We start from the raw sequence: 24,547 nt of genomic DNA on the forward strand, positions 1-24,547 counted from the left end.
CGGGGAGGCGCGGGGAGGCGCGGGGAGGCGCGGGGAGGGAGGGGTGGGGGGGTCAGACCCCCTTAATAAGAGTGAGGCAGCAACTCAGAAGTGCCAGGCAACACTGAACTATGATGTTTGCTTCCAGACCCCTCCGAACTCCGGAGATAAAGAGAAATTAGTTACTTGAAGCTTTCTGGCACTCACTCCCGACACACCAAGAATAACAAACGGGGGCAGCAAAGGCTTTCTAGATTGTGCCCGTTTCTCTGGCAAAAACCCATACATCTCATAATTTAAGCATTTGGCCAACAGAATACATATAAAACGTCCCTGCATTTAAAAACATTAATGACACTGAGCTTATTTCATGCTAGGTTCTGTTCCAAGTGTTTTTATATGAATTTAATCCTTACGACACTTTTAAAAAGTAGGCAGTGTTAGCACTCTCATTTTACAGAGATCACATGGCTAAAAAATGACAGGGAGCTAGAATGCAAATTCCAGCAGCACTAGTTAGTCTTAAGCACCAAACTGCCTACATATAAAAAGGTACTTTCTGGGGCTTCCCTGGTGGCGTAGTGGTTGAGAGTCCGCCTGCCGACGCAGGGAGCATGGGCTCGTGCCCCGGTCCGGGAGGATCCCACATGCCGCAGAGCGGCTGGGCCCGTGAGCCATGGCCGCTGAGCCTGCGCGTCCGGAGCCTGTGCTCTGCAACGGGAGAGGCCACAGCAGTGAGAGGCCCGAGTACCGGAAAAAAAAAAGGTACTTTCTGAGTTGATGGGGAATGGGATAAGGGCTTATCATTATAACCTTATCACTTACAACAAACTTGCAAGTTTACCTCTACAAGCCTATTCCATAAAAATGGGGCTTACATAACTGTGTGCCTCAGAGGTTTGGGCAAAGAATCTGAACATTAGCCGTAGTTAATATTGTTAAGAGGCATGTGCTTCAAGTAAAGAGTGGGTTTAGGACTGGAATCAAATGGTAAGTTACACAAGTTTATTCAAGGTGCACAAGCAACTCCGTTAGACCAAAGGCAGGAGGAGCTGAAGTAGACTGGAAATAACTGATGCACATTCCTAATAGACAGAAGAGGGTGGGGGTAAGAACTTATTTATGGGGACTTCCCTGGTGGTCCAGTGGTTAAGAATCCACCTTCCAATGCAGAGGACGCATGTTCGATCCCTGATAGGGGAACTAAGATCCCACATGCTGTGGGGCAACTAAACCTGCACGCCGCAACTACTGAGCCCACGCACTCTAAAGCCCGTGCACAACTAGAGAAGCCCATGCGCCACAACAAAAAGACCCTGCGCGCCACAAGGAGAAGACCCCACATGCCGCAACTAAGATTCGGTGCAGTCAAATAAACAAACAGATATTAGAAAAAAAAAAAGAACTTATGACTAATCTATTGGACATCTTTCTTGCCCCATCTTCCAAGAAACAAACACTAACCCACATTAGGGCTTTGAGGGTCTCAATCCACAGAACTTGGGAGGTAAATTACCTAACATTTTATTGAAAAAAAATTGGTTATATCTCTGAGAAAACAGGCAGCTAAACAGCCTGTTCTGGTCCCTGATGCATGGATATCCTCCTCCCTCATACTGGTGGTTGAGTTCAATCACCATACAGAGTGGGAAGGAATAGTCCACATAAAGAATGAGACTACAAGGGTAGATGAAGAAGCCAAAATGGTTATAAGCTGAACAGGAACAAACACAAATGCGTGTGCTGGGAGTCTCAGGCTTTGTTAAGTCTTAATGGATCATACACCAACCTGACCCATGCTCCACCACACTTGGCTGAGAAAACAAAATAATTCTTACTATCATAGCTGCACTGTAGGGAAATCTGGTCCTTCTGTTGTTTGGAGCTGTTCAAATATAGATTTCATAACTGGAGGACCCTATTGTTCCATCCAATGCTCAATTTAACAGAACACAAAATACATCAGCCATATTAAGGGCAAATCATTCATTTATTGTTTAAAGATTGCAAGACAACATCTGAATTTCTGTAGCACAATTTAAATGTTTTACTTTTTTGATAAAGCAGAGTATAATAGAAAAAACAATTAGTTTCCAGTAATATCTATATCTCTATTCAGAATTAAGTCTTCCACAGACATGTTACCTGGAAACAAAAGCCTGTTACAATAAGCAAAGCTTCAACCAGAGCGGCTACTTTTCGGGCCAGGGAAAGGTTCACCCCTATAGGAGGATGATGTGCTATGTAAAATGGCTGCAAGGTCACAGCCTTGAGGGCGTTGGAAGTCTATTATCCTATTCCACATTAAGTAGTTTGGTGAACTTCAAACGTCCGTTCATCTGCAACCAAGCTGGCAACCTTTAACTGATATTTCAAGCAGGTAAAAAATAAATTAAAAGAAATCCCTACACTGATGTTCCTTGATTTACACTGTTAAATGTTTCATTAACATGTAATTCTGGCTAAGAATTACATTTGAGACTCCTTGCTCAGATTTTGGTTAACAGTACAAATCTTTCAGAAATTCAAGTTCTTATTAATCAATTTGTCAGCTAGGATACATTCAGGCATCAGCTGCAACTACAGAATAGGTGCACTGCCTCAGCACTTTGGAAAGACATAATCTAGAACACTACTAGCAGACAAAATATGTTACTAGACAGCATATGTGCAGTACAGCAAGACAAAAACATATATTCATATGTTGGCTTAAGCCTCAAGCCCTCGATCCTTTGTTGAAATACAATAATTTTATTCCTATGGTTTTCAATACCAAAAACTCAACCTCCAGGAGGGCTAAAGTCTAATTTGTACTCCAAACCAAGTAGCAGTGCAGTTCGCTACTACTGAGGCTGAATCCATAAAGACTTCAAGACCACGTCCAGAAGACAAGTTATTATATATAATACCCTGGAAGGTCTGAAACATAATTATCATATACATAGCTGGTCCTTCAGAGCTTTTTACCTATAAAATGTTTTTTGATGAAAGTTATTTAATGTACTGGAGATAACTGTGACTTACTGATCAAATATTTGAATACTTATACTTACCTGGGATTTCATTTCTGCTGAAAGAAAAAGGAAGAACAGGACTCACTTAAAAAAAAACAAACTTTAGAAATGAAAGTAAAAATCGTATCACACACTATCACTTTTGGAAGCAGCATAGAGGGGCAGTCAACGGTAAAACACTGGTGAAATAGGTCAAAACTCTAGGCCAAAAATCCATTATTATTATCATCAGTGACAGTACCACAACTGTGCCCTTCAGAATTAATAATCACTCCTAAGAATCTTCATTTGGCACCAGATGATGTGTTTAAGAGAAACACTCTGGGAGGTTTTGAATCAGACTTGGGTTTTTGTTAGCCAAGTTACAGGAGAATTTTTAAAGTGAGGGGAAGGGAAGAAGGAAACGGACCAGAAAAAGAATTTAAGCCATCATCTATAAACCAACAAAGCACTGATAGTTCCAAACATTATGTCAGACACTAAAATGACTGATATAGGCTCAAGTGGTTTATAAAACCTATAAAAAGACTACACCAGCAAAGTCCCCATTTATCTGTAGAGTTCAGAAACTAAAACAAGGAATATTTTAGCTTAAAACCTTATCTCAAGAGAATTATATATACTTCACATGAATAAAAATACCTGAAACCAAACATTTTTAAAAGCTCCAATACCCAAAATATAAAGAAAAAAATTCAGAAGACTCAATCAATCCATGACAATCACAAAACGGCTGGGCAATCTCTATCTCCCTTCCACACTAACCATCCATCCCATGGAAGACCAAGGGAGATCAGACCTTCCAGACTTATGCAACACCTGGCTGCTGCAAAATTCTATGGAGACTCCTTGTGGAACAGCAGTTTCCCATCTCTTGTGTCTCTCCCTATCAGGATCATGCAGGAAGCAAGTCTGGCTGTGCTATTTCTTATCATTGTCTGTCACCCATCTGCAACATGATATTGTACAGATAAGTAAAAAGTAGTTCCCTTTCCCCCAGAAGGTTGAGGCTCAGGTACAGGGGTAATTCTCCTGTGCACACAGTCATTATTTAGGCCGACTCAGTGACTTCAACAGGCTTAATCATGTGATCAGGTTTGTTGCCAGCTGCATAATGCTCCCACATCTGTAGATAGAGCCGCTCTAGTTCCATTGTGTATTGTTTGGTGTTGAACAGAGGGCTAGATATTCTCTGCTTCCAGACTTTGCCACGAATTTTCTTCAGGCTGAATAATAAAAAGAGATCCAAGTTTACAAATCAGAGCAGAAACTCAGAACTAGCCCCCATAAACACCTAGACACCTTTATGGTAAATTACATAACCAAACTTTCTCTTCTGATTGGCCCTCCCTTACCTCAATGCTAAAAAAGTGAAAGGTCACAGCTAACATAATGTTAAACACTTATAATGGAGTTCACCTCCACGTCCCCTGAAAACACTGTTCTTTCCTAAATAAGCATATCCAAGAGACACCATGCTTTCTCCACTTCATCTTATTTCTACCTTTAAAATAAAAATAACACTTGGCAATGACACGTCTATTCCTACGTACTACTGGTTAGAACGTAAACTGTTTACCCTTTTAATACGCAACTTAGCAACGTGTCTATTAGAACCATAAATGTTCATAACCCTATGACCTATCAATAACTTTTAAATCTATTCAACAGAAATAATCTCAGACATACCTGACCATGCAAAGATGTTCACTGAAGCATCATTTACAATAGCTAAGGCACAAACATAAGATGGAAGTATTCATTTTATGAATGTTTTAATGAAATAGGAAAACACTCAAGGGGAAAAAATACAGTACGTCTACTGCTTTAATTTTCCCCTTGTACATGAACTGAGTCGTTTATTTAGATATAAAAAAAAAGTGTTCCTAATATCACCAAGACTATGGTTCTGTTCAGAAACAGGAAAAAAAAAGCAATCAATTCTTCTGGGGAAAGAAGATAGAATTCTCTCTCTCCTCCTGTTGTGAATATATCATTTGTCATGAGACTATTCTTATACAGAGAGAGTTATTACTTTAGAACCAGAAGCTGGAATACTCTTGTGCATTTTAAAAACCAATTAATAGAAAGGTTGTTTTAATGTTTTTTTGTGCCAGAACTAGTAAAACAGCTATGCATATCTGTTGGCCTCAACCCAACCATGATCATATTAATGTTACCTTCCAAATAAAAATACCTTTGTGTTATTTTTAAAGTTCTGTATGTCAGCTTCCCTGGTGGTGCAGTGGTTAAGAATCTGCCTGCCAATGCAGGGGACACAGGTTCGAACCCTGGTCTGGGAAGATCCCACATGCCGCGGAGCAACTAAGCCTGTGCGCCACAACTACTGAGCCTGTGCTCCAAAGCCTACGAGCCACAACTACTGAGCCCGTGTGTCACAACTACTGAAGCCCGTTCATGTAGAGTCCGTGCTCCGCAACAAGAGAAGCCACCACAGTGAGGAGCCCGCGCACCACAACGAAGAGCAGCCCCCGCTCGCCGCAACTAGAGAAAGCCCGCGCGCAGCAATGAAGACCCAAAGCGGCCAAAAATAACTAAAATAAAATAAATTTAAAACTAAATAAATAAAGTTCTGTACGTCAATAGAATGGTTAAACTGTGGTACATCCATACACTGAAATACTACTCAGCAATAAAAGGGAATGAACTACTGATATGAGCCAACAACACGGATGAATCTCAAAACATTATCCTGATTGAAAGAAGCCTTCAGAGTACATGCTGTATGATTCTATTTGTATAAGGTTCTAGAAAGGCAAGACTAAATAAATTATGGTGGAAAAAAAATTCAGAACAGTGGTTGTCTCTGAGGGTTGGTGAGGAGGACCAACTGAGAAGGGGTGTGAAGGAACTTTCTGGAGTGATGGTAATGTTCTACATGCTGTTGGAGGCCTGGGTTATAAAGGTATTTCTCAAAACTCACTTAAGATTTGTATATTCCAATTTGGGATTAGCAGGTACAAACTACCGTAGATAAAGTAAACAACAAGGTCCTACTGTACAGCACAGAGAACTATATTCAATATCCTATAATAAACCATAATGGAAAAGAATATGAAAAAGAATATACATGTGTATATAATATATATATATAACTGAATCAACTTTGCTGTACCCCAGAAACAACACTGTAAACCAACTATACTTCAACTAAAAAAGTAAAATTAAATTAATTTAAAAAAAGATTTGTGTATACACTGTATGTAAATTCTGCCTCAAAAGACAAAAGAAACAAGTATTAAACTCTAGTTAATGATGGCCATTCTGAAGTATTTAGGGAGAATACTGATATCTGCAGTTTACTTCAAATAAGATGGATTTCTAAATGGATATAGGAATAAACAGATGGAATGTGATAAAAGTACAGTAAAATTATCAGTGGCAGAAGCTAGGTGGTAGGTATATAAGTGTTTATTATAAAATTGAACTTTTTCATAATAAAATGTTGGGAAAAAGTAGTGTATGAAGTCAACTAAGTTCCAAAAAGAAAATACACTAAATTATTTACTGTAGTTATCTCTGGGATGATGGACATGTAAATTAATTTTTTAATGCCTGGGCTCAAAGTTTTCACTAGTTTTTCTTAGCTGTATATGATGTTCAGGGGAGAAAATTTTGAAAATGATAAATAAATGCTTAACATACATCTGTTGAATGCTTACTATGTACCAAGAACTGTTGTTAAGTGCTTTACGTGGAACACTTTTTCTCTTTTTTTAAACATCTTTATTGGAGTATAATTGCTTTACAATGTTGTGTTAGTTTCTGCTGTATAACAAAGTGAATCAGCTATGTGTATACATATATCCCCATATCCCCTCCCTCTTGCGTTTCCCTCCCACCCTCCCTATCCCACCCCTCTAGGTGGTCACAAAGCATCGAGCTGATCTCCCCCTGTGCTATGCGGCTGCTTCCCACTAGCTATCTATCTTACATTTGGTAGTGCATCCATGTCAATGCTACTCTCTCACTTCGTCCCAGCTTACCCTTCCTTCCCCCTCCCCGTGTCCTCTAGTTCACTCTCTACGTCTGCATCTTTATTCCTGTCCTGTTCCCTAGGTTCTTCAGAACCTTTTTTTTTTTTTTTAGATTCCATATGTGTGTTAGCATACGGTATTTGTTTTTCTCTTTCTGACTTCACTCTTTATGACAGTCTCTAGGTCCATCCACCTCACTACAAATAACTCAATTTTGTTTCTTTTCATAGCTGAGTAATATTCCATTGTATATATGTGCCACATCTTCTTTACCCATTCATCTGTCAATGGACACTTAGGTTGCTTCCATGTCCTGGCTATTGTACAGAGCTGCAGTGAACAGTGTGGTACATGTCTCTTTTTGAATTATGGTTTTCTCAGGGTATATGCCCAGGAGTGGAATTGCTGGGTCATATGGTAGTTCTATTTTTAGTTTTTTAAGGAACCACCATACTGTTCTCCATAGTGGCTGTATCAATTTACATTCCCACCAACAGTGCAAGAGGGTTCCCTTTTGTCCACACCCTCTCCAGCATTTACTGTTTGTAGATTTTTTGATGATGGCCAATTCTGACCGGTAACACTTTTTTTTAATCCTCACATCTCTGCAAGGTAGGTACTATCATTCATCCCCATTTTGCAGATGGAAAAACCAAGGCACATAGAGACTAACTTGTCCAAAGTCACAAAGCTTGTGAGAGAGCCTGGATTCAAACCCAGGAAGTCTGACTCAAAGAGGGTGCTTCTTTAAACTTCTACATAATATGCTACTTGTCAGAAAACACAAAGAAAAAAAAAATCACATGTAATACCCAAAGAAAAATCTCATTTAAGAGATAAACACTATTTTATTGTATGGATAAAGCATCATTTATTTAAGCATCATCTCTCTAATTCCCACCCATTTGGGGGCATTTAAGTCATGCCCAAATATTATCACAAGGATATTCTTAGGGTCAAAGGTCTAGCTTTTTTTTTTTTTAAGGGCTCTGAAAAGACTACCAATTTACTCACCAATGTATGAAAAGGTCAGCACCTCAGTGCTCCCTCATCATTGGTATCATATTAAAAATCTTTTATTTTATAGGTAAATAATGGGTGTACCTCAATGTTATTTTATTTCTACTAGGGAATTCTCTGGTGGTCCAGTGGTTAGGACTCCACGCTTTCACTGCCAAGGGCGTGGGTTCAATCCCTGATCAGGGAACTAAAATCCCACAAGGCAGGTGGCAAGGCCAATAAATTAAAAAATAAATATTTATTTCTACTACAGAGGTTGAAACTTTCTTGTTAACCATTTGTATTTCTACTTTAGTCAGTTGTCATTTCTTTGCTTACTTTCCTATTAAGGGATTTAAAATGTAAATATTCTTCAGTCTTTATATAGCCAGGCTATTAATATTTGACATTAAGGAACAGATTTTTTTCCCTCGTTTGCCTTTTAATTTTCTTTTTTTTATTGAAATATAGCTAGTTTACATCTTTTAATTCTCTTGACTTACTTTTATTCAGCATTTACTCTACATAGTGAAACCTAATGATCACTTTATTTATCGAAGTTTAAAAAGTTCTTCTCAGGACTCCCCTGGCGGTCCAGTGGTTAAGACTCCATGCTTCCACTGCAGGGAGCACAGGTTCGATCCCTGGCCGGGGAAGTAAGATCCCGCACGCCGCATGGTGCGGCCACAAAAATAAATAACAAGTTAAATTAAATTAAAATAATAAAAAGTCCTTCTCCCATCCAGAGAGCATACAACTAATTCATTTATTTTATATTACCCTTATTTTATGATTTCACTTCATAACACCTATATTCTCTCTAAATTTTTCTTGTTTCCTTCACCTCACCATATAATTTGTTCATGGAAAAGTTTACTTACTATTCTAGATCAGTTCCCAGTTTCACAGCTATGTCTTCATATTCTTGTCTATTTTTAGCAATAAGCTCAAGACAGCCTAAACAAGTGAGCTGGGAAGCTGCAACTCGGGAAGCAAGAGTCTCTCCTGCAATAAGAAAGATAACAACTGCACATCTGAGAATGCAAATAGCACACAGTTATTAATGTTATTTATGTTAAATATCCACACGATGCAGATGAAGAGTGTTCAGACTTGAACAAGTCTCATTTTCTATCATCTTGCCCTAAATGTTGCTTCTAGTACATATGATTTCACCTGGAAGTGTCTCTCCCAAGGAGATTTTAAAAAGAACAAGGAAGCAACTCACCTGGCATAGTCACCATGGGTGTCCCTGCCCAAAGGACATCCATCCCTGTGGTGTGTCCATTACAGAGTGGAGTGTCCAAGCAGACATCAGCCAGCTGGCCTCTCCGAACATGTTCCTCTTTAGGAGCAACAGGTGAAAAAATGATACGGTTCTGGGGAAGGCCCATATTTTGTGCGTACTGTTGAATGTTAGGTTCTCCTACTGCTGGAAAACGCAACAGCCACAGTACACTATTGGGAACACGCTTCAGAATCTAAAATAGGGAAAACAAGAGCAAGTATTAATAGCAGCTCTGCCCTTCTCAAGAAAGGCTCCCATAAATTTCTAGTAATTCTACCATACTCTATTCTTTTCACCCAGATAGCAGCCTACCGTGAACTTAAGTCTTTCTTTCACATAGATGAATTAGATCAACTGAGCTATAGGTTCCTGTTCTGCTTAGCTGTCCCCAAAGACAGTTCAAAGAAAGAGGAGACTGATGCAAGAAGACAAAACAAGTTACTAATTGGCAAAATCTGAGGCAGCTATGTCCTGTGGGAATTGATACTAGGAGTGATTTTTGTCCATGAGATAGGAATTTTCCATTTCAAATTTTAAATCCCCCACCATGGTACAACAAATAAAGTTAGTTCACACCTGCCAAACTTTATTTGCCTAATCTAGATCAGGGGTCAGCAGACATTTTCTGTAAAGGACCAGAGAGCAAATACTGTTGCTTTTGATGGCCAACATGGACTGTGTCATAACTATTCAATTCTGCCCTTGTCACTGGAAAGCCATAGACAATATGTAAGTAAGTAGGCATGGCTGTGTGTCAATAAAATTTTATTTACAAAAACAAGCAGCTGGGACTTCCCTGGTGGTCCAGTGGTTAGGACTCCATGCTTCCACTGCAGGGGGCTCAGGTTCGATCCCTGGTCAGGGAACTAAGATTCCGCATGCCACACTGCCAAAATAAAAAAACAAACAAAAAAACAAGCAGTGGACTGGATTTGGCTCATCGGCCATAGTTTGCCAACCCGATTTAGACCTACATCTACTCAATGTATCATACAAGTTCACCATCCCATCTCTGAAAGCCATGAGAACAGATGGATTTCAGAATTTAGAATATTTCAGATTTTTAAGAAGTAGTACAGTATATATAAATTACATAACACTCTCAGCGGCAACTCCCTGCAAACCAACATATTAGTATCTCTGCATCAAGATGTAGGAATATTCATACTAAATGGAATAAATAAAGAATCATAAATAGCCTAACATCAGTTCAGGCAGTGTGGCTGCCAACCAAATAAATTTACCACAAACTTATGAAGATGCTTTTGGTTTTCAGGTTTTTTGAAATGGGGAAGTGAAGATTCAGGGATAGTAAACCTGTACTCATCTGCTTCCTCTTCTCCACCCTCCCTCGTCCTTTAAAAAAAGAAAACAGACCAAAAAACCCAGATATTAATCAGAAAAAAAGTCAACCAAGCACTATCTCCATTTTAGGCTCTATGGAAAAAGAGGCAGATATGGATAGCAAAGTTTAGAAGCTTCAGAGGTCCTGCTTATGCAAACTGGTATGATGAAATGACTGAGAAGTAACGGCATAAGCCAATTCCTTCCTGGTTCTAACTCTACAATATTGCAAGAATGATGTAAAATGTGGATGAGTATACGCAACAGCTTTGCTATCAGCTTAGACCATGGGTTGGCAAACTATAGCCTATGAGCCAAATCTGGCATATTGCCTGTTTTTGTAAATAAAAACTTATTGGAACATACCTATACTCATTCATTTATATAATGAGTATGGTGTTTCCTTGCTACAACGGCAGAATTGAGTAGGTGTGACAGAGAGTATAGACTGCAAAACCAAAAATATTTACCACCTGGCCTTTTAAGAAAAAGTTTGCTGATCCCTGCGTTTGAACACATAAATTTTAAAAGTTCATTATATGATATTTAGACACTTGAAGGACAAATCAAAAATTGCTGAAATCTACAGCTCTTTTGAAGATTATCACAATAATCTAGCACAACAGCTCCTGAATGGGAGGATGGGGTGGCAGCCTCAGCAAGACGACCTATATACAGAATCTTTACGAGAATCTCTGGACATTAATAATGAATCTACACACACTCACATTTGCCCACATCTGCAAAGTAGATGGGTCAATTTTATATAACTGATTAAAGTTACAGTACACAATGGCATCTTCTGGTAACCCGTACTGAGAACGTGTGGTTACAATAATGGTACGGGGAACCTCCTCTCCAGTGGCAGCCTTATTGTTGATCTAGAACAAGAAAAAATATATGATTATATTTAAAGTAAACATGGTCCGATATTTTTCTTTTCTTTTCAATATTTGTTTATTTATTTATTTGGCTGCTTCAGGTCTTAGTTGTGGCACGCAGGATCTTCGTTGCACCATTGCAGCATGTGGGGTCTTTAGTTGCGGCATGCGGGATCTAGTTCCCTGACCAGGGATCGAACCCAGGTCCCCTGCATTGGGAGCACGGAGTCTTAACCACTGGACCACCAGGGAAGTCCCCAATCTGATTATTTTTCAATCAATAAACAATCCTTACGATGCAAACTGGTATAACCATTAAAAGTAATGTCGTTGAACTATAATGAGAATATATTCATGACACATTAAGTTAAAGGAAAAAAGTTAGAGCATTATCTTAATTTGGGGGGGACTGCACTATGAAACATCTCACTCTAGCCAAAAAGTTCTCTTCAAAACCCTATTAGTCCAACAGCAAGCTTTTGCTCACTCTTTTCTCCATGTACGAAATATCCTTTTCTAAATCACACCCACCTTTCAAGACTAAACTTAAATTACTGAAAAATCTCTACTAAAACTGCCTCTCCTCATTGTTCAGCTCTATTTCTGAGCATCTACATACACAATTACAGTCTTATCTTGCAATTCCCACACATCTGGGTAGTGCCTTACCTTGTTATGTAACTATTCCAGGTGTGATAGACATCTCATACATTACGGGCATTGTGTTGTTCTACACTCAAAATTCTTTGTACCTGTGCACTTCAAGAAGTATACTTTTTTTTCCTTGAGTCAAGCATGTCTGCCCTATTGTTTCAAAGGACAGTTCAGGCCTAATACACATTACGGGTGATTAATTCCTTTACCTTAATTCATTTCAAGCATTCTTTGTATAAACTGCTATACCACTAAAACTGTTAACTCCTAAAGAGGTCAGAGATCCTTGCCTTATGATCTCTTGACAGAGTTACATATTCACTTATTCAAGTATGCAATATATAATATTGGGTTGGCCAAAAAGTTCATTCGGATTTTTCATACAAGCTTACAAAAAAAACCTGAACGAACTTTTTGGCCAACCCAATATTTACTCAGCACGTATTTCATTATTGTGGCTAAGACACGGACCCTAAAATAATTCAATTCAGTGGAGAATACATACAAACCCAGGGAATTATAATGTGTTGTGCTGGATGTAAAGATATATCCCAAATACTACAAGAACAGAGAATACAGGTACCAATGGAGCAGGGAAGGAGAGGTCAGGGATATGGACAGAAACAGATTCCTGGCGGAGTTGTCTGAACTGAAAGTCTTTTTTTTTTTTTTTGCCTATTTTTCTTTTTTTTTTTTTTTAACATCTTTATTGGAGTATAATTGCTTTACAATGGTATGTTAGTTTCAGCTTCACAACAAAATGAATCAGTTATATATATACATATATTCCCATATCTCTTCCCGCTTGCGTCTCCCTCCCTCCCACCCTGCCTATCCCACCCCTCCAGGCGGTCACAAAGCACCGAGCTAATCTCTCTGTGCTATGCGGCTGCTTCCCACTAGCTAACTACCTTACTTTTGGTAGTGTATATATGTCCATGCCTCTTTATCGCTTTGTCACCGTTTACCCTTCCCCCTCCCCATAGCCTCAAGTCCATTCTCTAGTAAGTCTGTGTCTTTATTCCTGTTTCACCCCTAGGTTTTTCATGACATTTTTTTTTTTAAATTCCATATATATGTGTTAGCATACGGTATTTGTCTCTCTCTTTGAACTGAAAGTCTTAAAGATGAGTAAGATTTAACTGGGGAAAGGATGAGTTACAGAAGCAAGACACTGTATGATGCCTACAGACAGTTCACCGTTGGTAAGAGTAAAGCCACAGGCAGAGAATAACAAGGTATTAACACAGAAGACTCTCATTAAGTAACCTGCTGGCTGAATCCAAGAGACTTTTAAAATCAAACAAACCTATATAAGATGCCAGTTTCCACTGAATTCATTTCCTCATCTATAAAACGGAAGTAATGATGCTTACCTCCTAGAGTTATGAGATGTAAAGAAGATAAATGTATACTTGGTGGTAGATAGTATGTTCTATTATTCTCTTCTCACCTGGGTAGTTGCCAGTCCATTGCTAATACTGAATCCATTAATTGTTATCTGAATTTGTCCTCTGTTAATCATTTCAATAACTGCTTCTGCAATAGTATTCATAGGAATGACAGGCATATTAAGAGCTGTATTACTGCTGTCTGCGTTGTCTCCTCCATCAGGACATTTCATCTTAAAATAATTACACAAAATACATCATTAGGGAAAGATCCCAAATGCAGATAACTTAATTTCAATGACAGTATTGACCAGGTTCTGACCTTGACAATTTTCACATCTGGTAGACTATCAAGAAATGCTTTGAGGTCGATGCCATTCAGCACAATCCGATTGTCATAAATGTGCCCATTGGACTTAAAATCGATGACTGCTTTTTTCTAATTGAAAAAAAAGTTTCAGACATATCTTTTAGGATGCACAGGAACAGCAGCAAGGAAATAAATGACTACAGTTCTTTGCAATTCCCCTATAGCACTGTTTTTCTACCTACCTTCAGGTGAGGGAACATATTAGCATGATCACCAATAAAGAAAGTATGGGGCATATAAGCCAGTTTCTCAGAATACTGCTCAGCAACTTCAGCAGGTGAAGTTTCCTGATCAGTGATGATATAATCCATGAAAAGCGCGCCACTAGTCCCAGGGTACCCCAGCCACATTGCCTAAAAGAAAAAAAAAAAAATCAGACCAAAAACTGACTAAGAACCTTCAGCAAAATAGCTTAAAATTAAATAAGTAAACAAACAACCAAGGAGGGTGGACTTCCTTTGCCAAGAGCAATCAAGTAATATTTTAGACTAAACTTCTAAGTGTTAAACCGTTTTTCCAATTTACAAGACAGAACAACGGTTTACATCCAACTACAAATTGCATGTCTCCATATACATGTTCCTGTGGGCACTGTGTTCTCACTCAAAATTCTTTGTCCCTGTTCATTTTCAAGAACTACACTTTTTTTTCATAAGTCAAGCATGTCTGTCCTATTGTTTCAAAGGACAGTTAACCAAAGAGGGGAAAAAACCTATCACTGTCTTCTTAGCCCAATAAACACTGTGAGTAATTATCATTATTTCCTTTACCTGAATAGGAGCTGGCCTGAGAGCAAAGAGTTCATTTCGAGCACCCTTGGTATAACCATTCATATTTACAAGGATGTGTATACCATCTTGATGAATGCGATCAGCTGCTTTTCCATTGCATGGAATCTATGGAATAAAAAAATAAGAACTTATACTATGTATAATCTAAAACTGATTCAATTAGTCTTAATGGCATTGAACAGAATTCAAATTCCCAGATGCAAAAGTGGTAACAACACAAATTACATTAATGCAGGGTAAAAACATGGTTAAGTACCATTAAAATGGGCCCACAGCATTACACAAACAGGATACAGAGGAAGGAGAGTTTACCTCTAGACTGAACGTATGAACAACTAGGCTTGGGACTTGCCTGGTGGGTCAGTGGTTAAGAAACCGCCTGCCAATGCAGGGGACACGGGTTCGAGCCCTGGTCCGGGAAGATCCCACACACTGCGGGGCAACTAAGCCCGTGTGCCACAACTACTGGAGCCTACATGCCTACAGCCTGCGCTTTGCAACAAGAGAAGCCACTGCAATGAGAAGCCCGTGCACTGCAACAAAGAGTAGCCCTCGCTCGCCAAAACTAGAGAAAGCCCGCACACACCAACAAAGACCCAACGCAACCAAAAAAAAAAAACAAAAAAACTAGGCTTCATAGAGGAGTTGATATTTGAAATGGGCCTTCAAAGATGGATAGGAGGACTTCCCTGGTGGCGCAAGTCATTAAGAATCCACCTGCCAATGCAAGGGACACGGGTTCGAGCCCTGGTCCGGGAAGATCCCACACACTATGGGGCAACTAAGCCCATGTGCCACAACTACTGAAGCCCGCGTGCCTAGAGCCCATGCTCGACAACAAGAGAAGCCACCGCAATGAGAAGCCCACGCACCCCAACAAAGAGTAGCCCCCGCTCGCCACAACTAGAGAAAGCACACACACACCAACAAAGACCCAATGCAGCCAAAAATAAATAAATAAATAAAAATTTTAAAAAGATGGACAGGAGTTTGAGGAAGCTGGACAGAATACAATCTCAACAGAGAACTGTATGAATAAAGAACCAGAGTAAAGTGCATGGTAGGTTTAAAAAATGGGTAGATCACTTCTATTTGATATAGGGTATAACTGAGGGCTAATGATGGGTGAAAAGCTCTGGCAAACAAGGTTGTTTGTTTAGAAAGGTTGCGAAGGCCACACTGAAGAGCTTGGACTTCATATAGGCACACCAATGTTCACTGCAGCACTATTTACAATTGTCAAGATATGGAAGTAACCTAAGTGTCCATCAATGGATGAATGGAAAAAGAAGATGTGGTATATATACACAGTGGAATATTCCTCAGCCATTTAAAAGTTGCCAGAGGGAAGGGAGGGAGGGGGCAAAATAGGTGAACAGGATTAAGTAGTACAAACCTCCAGATATAAAACAAGCAAGCCACAGGGATACAACATACAACATGAGAAATATGGTCAATAATACTGCAATAACTTTGTATGGGGACAGGTGGTTACTAGACTTATCATGGTGATTTCATAATGTATGCAAATAACTATGTAGTACACCTGAAACTAACATAACACTATACGTCAACTACATTTCAATTTATATATATATATATATAAAATTAATAAATATATATTTTTAAAGAGTTTAGACTTCAGTCAATAAGCAGTGAATCCTAAAAGGTGTCAGAGGTGGAGGGCCATATTCTTCTTGGTCAGAGTCCAACCCTACATCAAAAATGGTCAGGTATATTTCCAAAGCAACAGCCATAACACAAAAGACGTTGGTAGAAATTATTTATGAAATGACAAGAGGCTCACAATCCTTCTGCTAGGACTTCAATGATTCATATATATGAATTACTGGGTATACCATACATACCTCTGTTAGTCACCAAAGTGGCCAACAGCGTCTATAAGAAAAAACTCTAGTCCATACCTGCAGCAAATTCATTCCCTCACAGGTTTCAATATTAATTTATCATAAAACTTTTGCTCCTAGAGGAAACAGCAATGGAGCAAGTATAAGAAATAAAGAAAACCAAAGGCAAAGGCCCTTTTTTTTTCCCTCTCTCCCGTCGCGGAGCACAGGCTCCGGACGCGCAGGCCCAGTGGCCATGGCTCATGGGCCCAGCCGCTACGCAGCATGTGGGATCTTCCCGGACCGGGGCGCGAACCCATGTCCCCTGCATCGGCAGGCGGACTCTCAACCACTGCGCCATCAGGGAAGCCCGGCAAAGGCCCTTTAAATGACTTTTTTGTTCTTCTTCCAAGCCACCATTTTGTTCAATTTATTCAGGTAATATTAGGTATCTACTGTCACAAGTGCTAGCTCAATCCGCAGAGAAGTTTTACGACCACACACAAATACACCATATTTCTATTTCATTTGCAAACTCAGCAAAAATCCATGCTGATTATAAATGCAATGTAATAAATGTAAACAATCAAGGAAATAAGATCGAAGCAATTGCCCACAGGTATGTAGTAGCTGATGTTAAATATCTGTCATGGAAAATACTGAGGATATGGGCTTCTCTGGTGGCACAGTGGTTAAGAATCTGCCTGTCAATGCAGGGGACACAGGTTTGAGCCCTGGTCCGGGAAGATCCCACATGCCATGGAGCAACTAAGCCCGTGTGCCACAACTACTGAGCCTGCGCTCTAGAGCTCACGAGCCGCAACTACTGCGCCCACGTGCCACAACTACTGAAGCCCACGCGCCTAGAGCCTGTGCTCCACAACAAGAGAAGCCACCGCAATGAGAAGCCTGTGCACCGCAATGAACAGCAGACCCCACTCACCACAACTAGAGAAAGCCCATGGGCAGCAATGAAGACCCAAAGCGGCCAAAAATAAATAAATTAATTAAATTTAAAAAAGAAAATTGAGGATACAAGCTACACACCAACAGTTTTATTCACTATTTGCTCAAAATAAAAAGTTGGAAGTACAAGCCTCTAAGATAGCCTCATCCACCAGAGGGCAGACAGCAGAAGCAAGAATCCTGCAGCCTGTGGAACAAAAACCACATTCACAGAAAGATACACAAGATGAAAAGGCAGAGGGCTATGTACCAGATGAAGGAACAAGATAAAATGCCAGAAAAACAACTAAATGAAGTGGAAATAGGCAACCTTCCAGAAAAAGAATTCAGAATAATGACAGTGAAGATGATCCAGGACCTCGGAAAAAGAATGGAGGCAAAGATCGAGAAGATGCAAGAAATGTTTAACAAAGGCCTAGAAGAATTAAAGAACAAACAAACAGAGATGAACGATACAATAATTGAAATGAAAACTACACTAGAAGGAATCAATAGCAGAATAACTGAGGCAGAAGAACGGATAAGTGACCTGGAAGACAGATTGGTGGAATTCACTGCTGTGGAACAGACTAAAGAAAAAAGAATGAAAACAAATGACAGCCTAAGAGACGTCTGGGACAACATTAAACGCAACAACATTCGTATTATAGGGGTCCCAGAAGGAGAAGAGAGAGAGAAAGGACCAGAGAAAATATTTGAAGAGATTATAGTCAAACACTTCCCTAACATGGGAAAGGAAATAACCACCCAAGTCCAGGAAGCACAGAGAGTCCCATACAGGATAAACCCAAGGAGAAACATGCTGAGACACACAGTAATCAAACTGGCAAAAATTAAAGACAAAGAAAAATTATTGAAAGCAATAAGGGAAAAACGACAAATAACATACAAGGGAACTCCCATAAGGTTAACAGCTGCTTTCTCAGCAGAAACTCTACAAGCCAGAAGGGAATGGCATGACATACTTAAAGTGATGAAAGGGAAGAACTGACAACCAAGATTACTCTACCTGGCAAGAATCTCATTCAGATTTGATGGAGAAATCAAAGGCTTTACAGACAAGCAAAAGCTAAGAGAATTCAGCACCACCAAACCAGCTCTACAACAACTGCTAAAGGACCTTCTCCGAGTGGGAAACACAAAAGAAAAGGACCTACAGAAACAAACCCAAAATAATTAAGAAGATGGTCACAGGAACATACATATCGATAATTACCTTAAACGTGAATGGATTAAATGCTCCAACCAAAAGACACAGGCTCGCTGAGTGGATACAAAAACAAGACCCATATATATGCTGTCTAGAAGAGACCCACTTCAGACCTAGGGACACATAGAGACTGCAAGTGAGGGGATGGAAAAAGATATTCCATGCAAATGGAAATCAAAAGAAAGCTGGAGTAGCAATACTCATATCAGATAAAATAGACTTTAAAATGAAGAATGTTACAAGAGACAAGGAAGGACACTACAAAATGATCAAGGGACCAATCTAAGAAGAAGATATAACGATTATAAATATATATGCACCCAACATAGGAGCACCTCAATACATAAGGCAACTGCTAACAGCTATAAAAGAGGAAATCGACAGTAACACAATAAGAGTGGGGGACTTTAACACCTCACTTACACCAATGGACAGATCATCCAAACAGAAAATTAATAAGGAAACACAAGCTTTAAATGACACAATAGACCAGATAGATTTAATTGATATTTATAGGACATTCCATCCCAGAACAGCAGATAACACTTTCTTCTCAAGTGCACATGGAACATTCTCCAGGATAGATCACATCTTGGGTCACAAATCAAGCCTCAGTAAATTTAAGAAAATTGAAATCACATCAAGCATCTTTTCCGACCGCAACGCTATGAGATTAGAAATCAATTACAGGGGAAAAAATGTAAAAAACACAAACACATGGAGGCTAAACAATACGTTACTAAATAACCAAGAGATCACTGAACAAATCAAAGAGGAAATCAAAAAATACCTAGAGACAAATGATAATGAAAACACGATGATCCAAAACCTATGGGATGCAGCAAAAGCAGTTCTAAGAGGTAAGTTTATAGCTACAATCCTACCTCAAGAAACAAGAAAAACCTCAAATAAATAATCAAACCTTACACCTAAAGGAACTAGAGAAAGAAGAACAAACAAAACCCGAAGTTAGCAGAAGGAAAGAAATCATAAAGAGCAGAGCAGAAATAAATGAAACAGAAACAAAGAAAACAATAGCAAAGATCAATAAAACTAAAAGCTGGTTCCTGGAGAAGATAAACAAAATTGATAAACATTAGCCAGACTCATCAAGAAAAAGAGGGAAAGGACTCAAAAAAAAAAAAAAGAAAGTTGTAAGTATAAGAGTTTCACATACCTGAGAAAGATCAATGAAATGATTGGCTTCTGCCATCACCTTCACTCTGAAGTTTGTGCCATCATCTGGGCTCAGGGCATAACAGAATACCTGAAAGGCAGCACATAGTATATTTAATAACCTTGGCTCAAATCTTTCCAAAAGACACTGGGCTTAACACCTAAAGGTGACTATAAAGCTACCACTGTGGGTTTGTTTGGTTTTATAAATAGCGACTCTAGAGCAACACTAGTCTTACCTCAAATTTATCAGGATTGTGCATGCCTGGAATAGACTGCATAAGATGAGAAGTAGGATGATTCCCAAAGTCAGAACTCACGTATCCTACACGCAGTCGACCATCACTGAGCTTCAAGTCTTTCGGATGTTCATATGGTGGTTTATGAAGGACATTTATCTACCAATGGAATTCAGTGCTTGTTAGTAAAGTTGAGTCTATATGTAAATTTTCATCTAGGAAAACTGACTAAAAGCATACCTGTTAGGAATGGTATGCCCAGAATACTTCTTTAATTCATATAACCAGTCTAATACAACCTTAGCAATTTGTATAATATGCTTCATACTTTGACCTGTTCCTGAGGCCTAAGTAGCCCAAGCAAGTTAAAGTTGTAGGAAGGAAGCAGAGTGGGAAGAGCATGACAAACCCTGCATTTTAGAAAATTCTGTAGGGAAGCATTTTTTAAAAACACAATTACACCTAGCACTCTGCTCTATTCTGCTGAGAAAATTCCCACCTTTGATCAAGTACTGCTCTAATTCTCAAAGGTGAGTAGAAAATACCAAACACTTTATAAAAACTATGGTTTCAAAATTAAAGGAAAACACCATCAGCCTACTGTTAAGTATTTCAGTTAAGGATTCCACCTTATAGAATGGAAGGGGTTATGATCAAGACAGGACACAATGGGAGGGGGGCTTCTGGACTGGCTCACGAAGCTTCATTTCTCAACTTGGGTGGTAAACACCTTATGATAACTCATTAAGCCATAAATTTGATTCATGTAGTTTTCTGTATCTGTGTTTTACTTTACGACGAAAAGATTAAAATGAAAGACTCGCACCTTATCCAAGCAGAGGTTCCCATGCCTCTCAGCAATAGCCTTCCTGAAGCCATGAGAAAGAGGATATAGCATACTATGATGAGGATGCACAGAAGGCAACCTATTCTTCTCTAACTGGTCAGCCACAATGCTGACCAATTTCTTCATTCGCTCATCATAGTCTGTCCAATCACAGACAATCTAGAGGAGGCAAAAAGAAGTTATTATCCAGAAAACCTTACTCCAAGACTTAACATCCTATGTGTCTTTGGCCTAAAGTAATGTCAGATAACCCATTAAAAAACAGTGTTTCCAGCCAAGCTTAGATTAATATGGCACATACAATTAAAAAGTGATTACAACCCTGAAAGCCAATTACTAGCCCATTATTCTTTACCTGCAGGCAATGAGCCAAATTACAATAGGCGTCAGGAAAATCAGGTTTAAGCTTCAGAGCAGTGCGATAAGAAGCAATTGCTTCTGGAATATTCCCTGAATCCTGGAAATAAAGTGGGATGGTTAAATTTTTTCCTAAAATTAAAAACATTAGGTGCTAAGATGCATATATTGTAATAAAATATATATAAAAAATAGTACCTTGTGAATGGAAGCCAGATTGCTGTGGGCATCCGCAAATGCAGGGTTAATCTGAATAGCACGAGTATAACACTGCAAGGCTCCCTGAACATCCTGCATCTCCTTTAGAGTGTTTCCCATATTAGAGTAGGCATCAGCAAAGGTAGGACTGATTCTAAAGGAGAGGACAAAGATTTTATTTCTCTAGTACAAAAACCTTTAACCCCCTGTAATATTAATTTAGTCTGCTATTATTAGAAGTCCCACATACCAAATGTGCCAAATGCCAAACATTTTAAAACTTAGAAGAAAAAAATAAGGCTGTGAGTCTCTTACCGAATAGCCTCCTTATAATGCATCAGAGCTTCCTGCAGTTTTCCCTGCTGCTGCAATACACTTGCTAAATTTGAATGGGCAGCAGCAAACTCTGGGAAGACCTATAAAGATTCAAGATGATAACTGAGGTTTAAAAAAAAATAACTGCTAAAACAGCAGTAATAACTTACCACAACAAGAACTTCGCTCAAGCACCTTTATATCCCTACACTTCTCTCCACCTTCTCCAAGTCTACTCATTCTTCAAAGCCAAGTAGTTCAAATTCTACCTCTTCCTTTCTTTTATACCTCTCCGTGTTTCAAAACATAATGAGGTAGACCTCTCCTCATCTTAGTTTATGCTGGTAACTCTAGCATCTCTCTTCAAAACTCCTACCAACCTACCAACCAACATTACAGCCATCAGGTACTGAAATTATATATTTACTGGTAACTCTTCTTGAACTCTAGCTTACTGTTTAAATTTTTTTGTGCCAATCTTATCTACCCATAAAATAACAAACTCAATGTTAAGGATTTTCTTGAATGTCACACAGGACCTCACTCATACCTTAGGTACTCAATTACTGGTTCAACGAATGATTTGCCCACTATCTACTTTTACAAAAGAGGTGGATGACATGGCAAACTTAACTGCCTTCCCTCTACTATCACACAGACAAAATACCCAGCCACACCACCCTCAACATACTTCTAATGCTTTACGATACAAGCGAACTGCCTCTTCAATGTTTCCCTGTTCTCGTTTGATATTGGCTAGGTTATTCAGAGAGTCTGCATGGGTGGGACACAGCCGGAGAGCTGTATTGTAACAATCTTCTGCTTCGGCAACCTAAAAAACAAAACAAACTATTCAAAAACCTATACAGAGGAATCACAGAGTCGCCACTGATATTATTCTAACAATTGCTTAGTTAAGCCTAATGGCTGGTAATATTCCAGAAAACAGGTATTTTTGCTATTCTTCCTCTCATCTATAATTCCAAAATTAAACAATTTACCACCTCAATATTTAATGACAATATGTACAAAAATGACTTTTTTTTAATGCCATCAGGTAACAAAGAAAGAGACTGAATAAAAATCCTTACACTGCCCTTCTCTTTGAGAGCGTTGGCTAGGTTGCAGTAAGCATCAGGGAAATGTGGTTGCAATTCAATAGCTCGCCTGTAGGTGTCTATTGCCAGATCTATCAGGCCTTGCTCATAGTATACACAAGCCAGGTTGCCATGTACCACTGCATGATTTGGGCTCAAGCTTAGGGCACGAAGGTAAGCTGCCACAGCTCTATAAACAGAAACACACACACACACAATGCAACTAACTTTTAATGGATGCTCTGTTACAATTATTTCATTCTATCAAAGTATATCAATTATAACTAGTTACAATTAATTCATGCCATACTATACTTAACCTCAAAAATCAAAGTTGCACCTTTATAAAATGTATTTTTACACTGAAAAATTTTCTATACCCCCATAAGAAACAGACTTTCCTTTGACAACAGCAACAAAAAGTTAAAAGTCAGGATTTACTTAGCTTTCTGAATCAGACAGAAGGAATAATTTAGTCTAAAAGATAACCATTTCAATAGTTTTACAATAAAGGAAATTTCAACTAAACTCCTAGTGAGAAGGATAATGGCTTCATGAAAAGCCAACAATGAAGTCAGGCAACAATAAAACTATAATAAAAGGTAATACAGCAGACCTGAGCCGGGAAAGTAACAAAAGGAAAGTGTATTTCAATGACCCACTGTGATAATTTCAGTCCAAACTCTCAAGTGTTGATACAACAAAAACTCCAAATAGAACATTCCCTCACCTGTCAAAAATCCGTGCCTCTTTCAAGACATTTCCTAAATTGATATAAGCATCCAGAAAATTGGGGTCAAGGGTGACAGCCTAAAAATTGCAAGACAGTTACTTAGAGCAAGTTAGGATTTCAGATTAACTTCCCAATTACAAGTTTTTAGTCTGAGATAATTTTAGACCTCCAATTACATTTTCTAGTATAATTAAATCTTATTTCTTTCATTTTTAAAACCCAATTATTTTAGTACCCACTCATTATTCACAAATCTCAATGTTACCAAAATAACTTCCCATGTAATGTAAGAGCAAAATGTGTCCTGAAGGGAAAAATTTTAAATTGGGTCTGCTCCAATTTTATTGAGCTGAACACTTCTCATGGTTGGCCCCATTTTATTCTCAATTAATCAGCCTAGCTCTTCTAAAAAAATAATGGCAGGAAGAAGCAGCAAGCTCTAACTGAATAAGGAAATACATACCTCAGTAACTACAACTGTATACTCAGACCTTAGTAAGATATGTAATTAGAGCTGTATACTCAGTAAGATACATTACTTCAAGGGGATACTAAACATTAAATGGTTCATTCAGATAGTTCTGAAGCTGTCTTAAAATATGACCAGATATATCTACAGCAGTAATTCTCAACACTGGCAGTATATTAGAATTCACCTCCTAAATGGAGCCTGGGTTCCATCACAGGCCAGTTAAATCAGACCCTCTGAAAACGGGGCCAGGATATCCATATCTTTTACAAGCTCCTCATGTGCAACCAAGGAGAACCACAGAGCAAGAGAGTAGGTACTCCTATAGTGTAATGAATGGAAACCTGAACTGAAATACTGAAAGGTAAAGGTAATGAGTAACTG

The 24,547-nt window shown here is 38.8% G+C and overlaps 1 protein-coding gene and 1 non-coding gene across 5 annotated transcripts in view; one reads left to right on the top strand and one right to left on the bottom strand.

The window, feature by feature from the left end:
* Positions 1-1,950: 1,950 nt before the first annotated feature.
* Positions 1,951-24,547, bottom strand: part of OGT (O-linked N-acetylglucosamine (GlcNAc) transferase) — a 37,547-nt gene continuing 14,950 nt past the window's right edge. For 2 of the 4 annotated variants that reach the window (XM_060136776.1, XM_060136775.1), the window contains exons 6-22: positions 23,692-23,771; positions 22,956-23,151; positions 22,556-22,696; positions 21,865-21,965; positions 21,550-21,703; positions 21,350-21,451; positions 20,974-21,153; positions 20,148-20,306; positions 19,910-19,999; positions 14,689-14,814; positions 14,101-14,271; positions 13,871-13,987; positions 13,611-13,781; positions 11,351-11,503; positions 9,219-9,471; positions 8,872-8,995; positions 1,951-4,219 (exon numbers count right to left, since the gene is read on the bottom strand). In XM_060136776.1, the coding sequence (XP_059992759.1) occupies positions 4,045-4,219; positions 8,872-8,995; positions 9,219-9,471; positions 11,351-11,503; positions 13,611-13,781; positions 13,871-13,987; positions 14,101-14,271; positions 14,689-14,814; positions 19,910-19,999; positions 20,148-20,306; positions 20,974-21,153; positions 21,350-21,451; positions 21,550-21,703; positions 21,865-21,965; positions 22,556-22,696; positions 22,956-23,151; positions 23,692-23,771 (2,493 nt within the window). In that variant the 3' untranslated portion in view covers positions 1,951-4,044. Of the gene's footprint in view, positions 4,220-8,871; positions 8,996-9,218; positions 9,472-10,074; positions 10,165-11,350; positions 11,504-13,610; positions 13,782-13,870; positions 13,988-14,100; positions 14,272-14,688; positions 14,815-19,909; positions 20,000-20,147; positions 20,307-20,973; positions 21,154-21,349; positions 21,452-21,549; positions 21,704-21,864; positions 21,966-22,555; positions 22,697-22,955; positions 23,152-23,691; positions 23,772-24,547 lie in introns of those variants that run through there. The other 2 variants (XM_060136777.1, XM_060136778.1) reach the window with 2 other exon arrangements.
* TRNAW-CCA (transfer RNA tryptophan (anticodon CCA)) lies at positions 10,072-10,144 on the top strand. Its single transcript has one exon. It is a non-coding gene; the product is annotated as a tRNA-Trp (tRNA).

The sequence above is a fragment of the Lagenorhynchus albirostris genome, chromosome X (genome assembly GCF_949774975.1).
Source record: "Lagenorhynchus albirostris chromosome X, mLagAlb1.1, whole genome shotgun sequence".
Lineage (NCBI taxonomy): Eukaryota > Metazoa > Chordata > Mammalia > Artiodactyla > Delphinidae > Lagenorhynchus > Lagenorhynchus albirostris.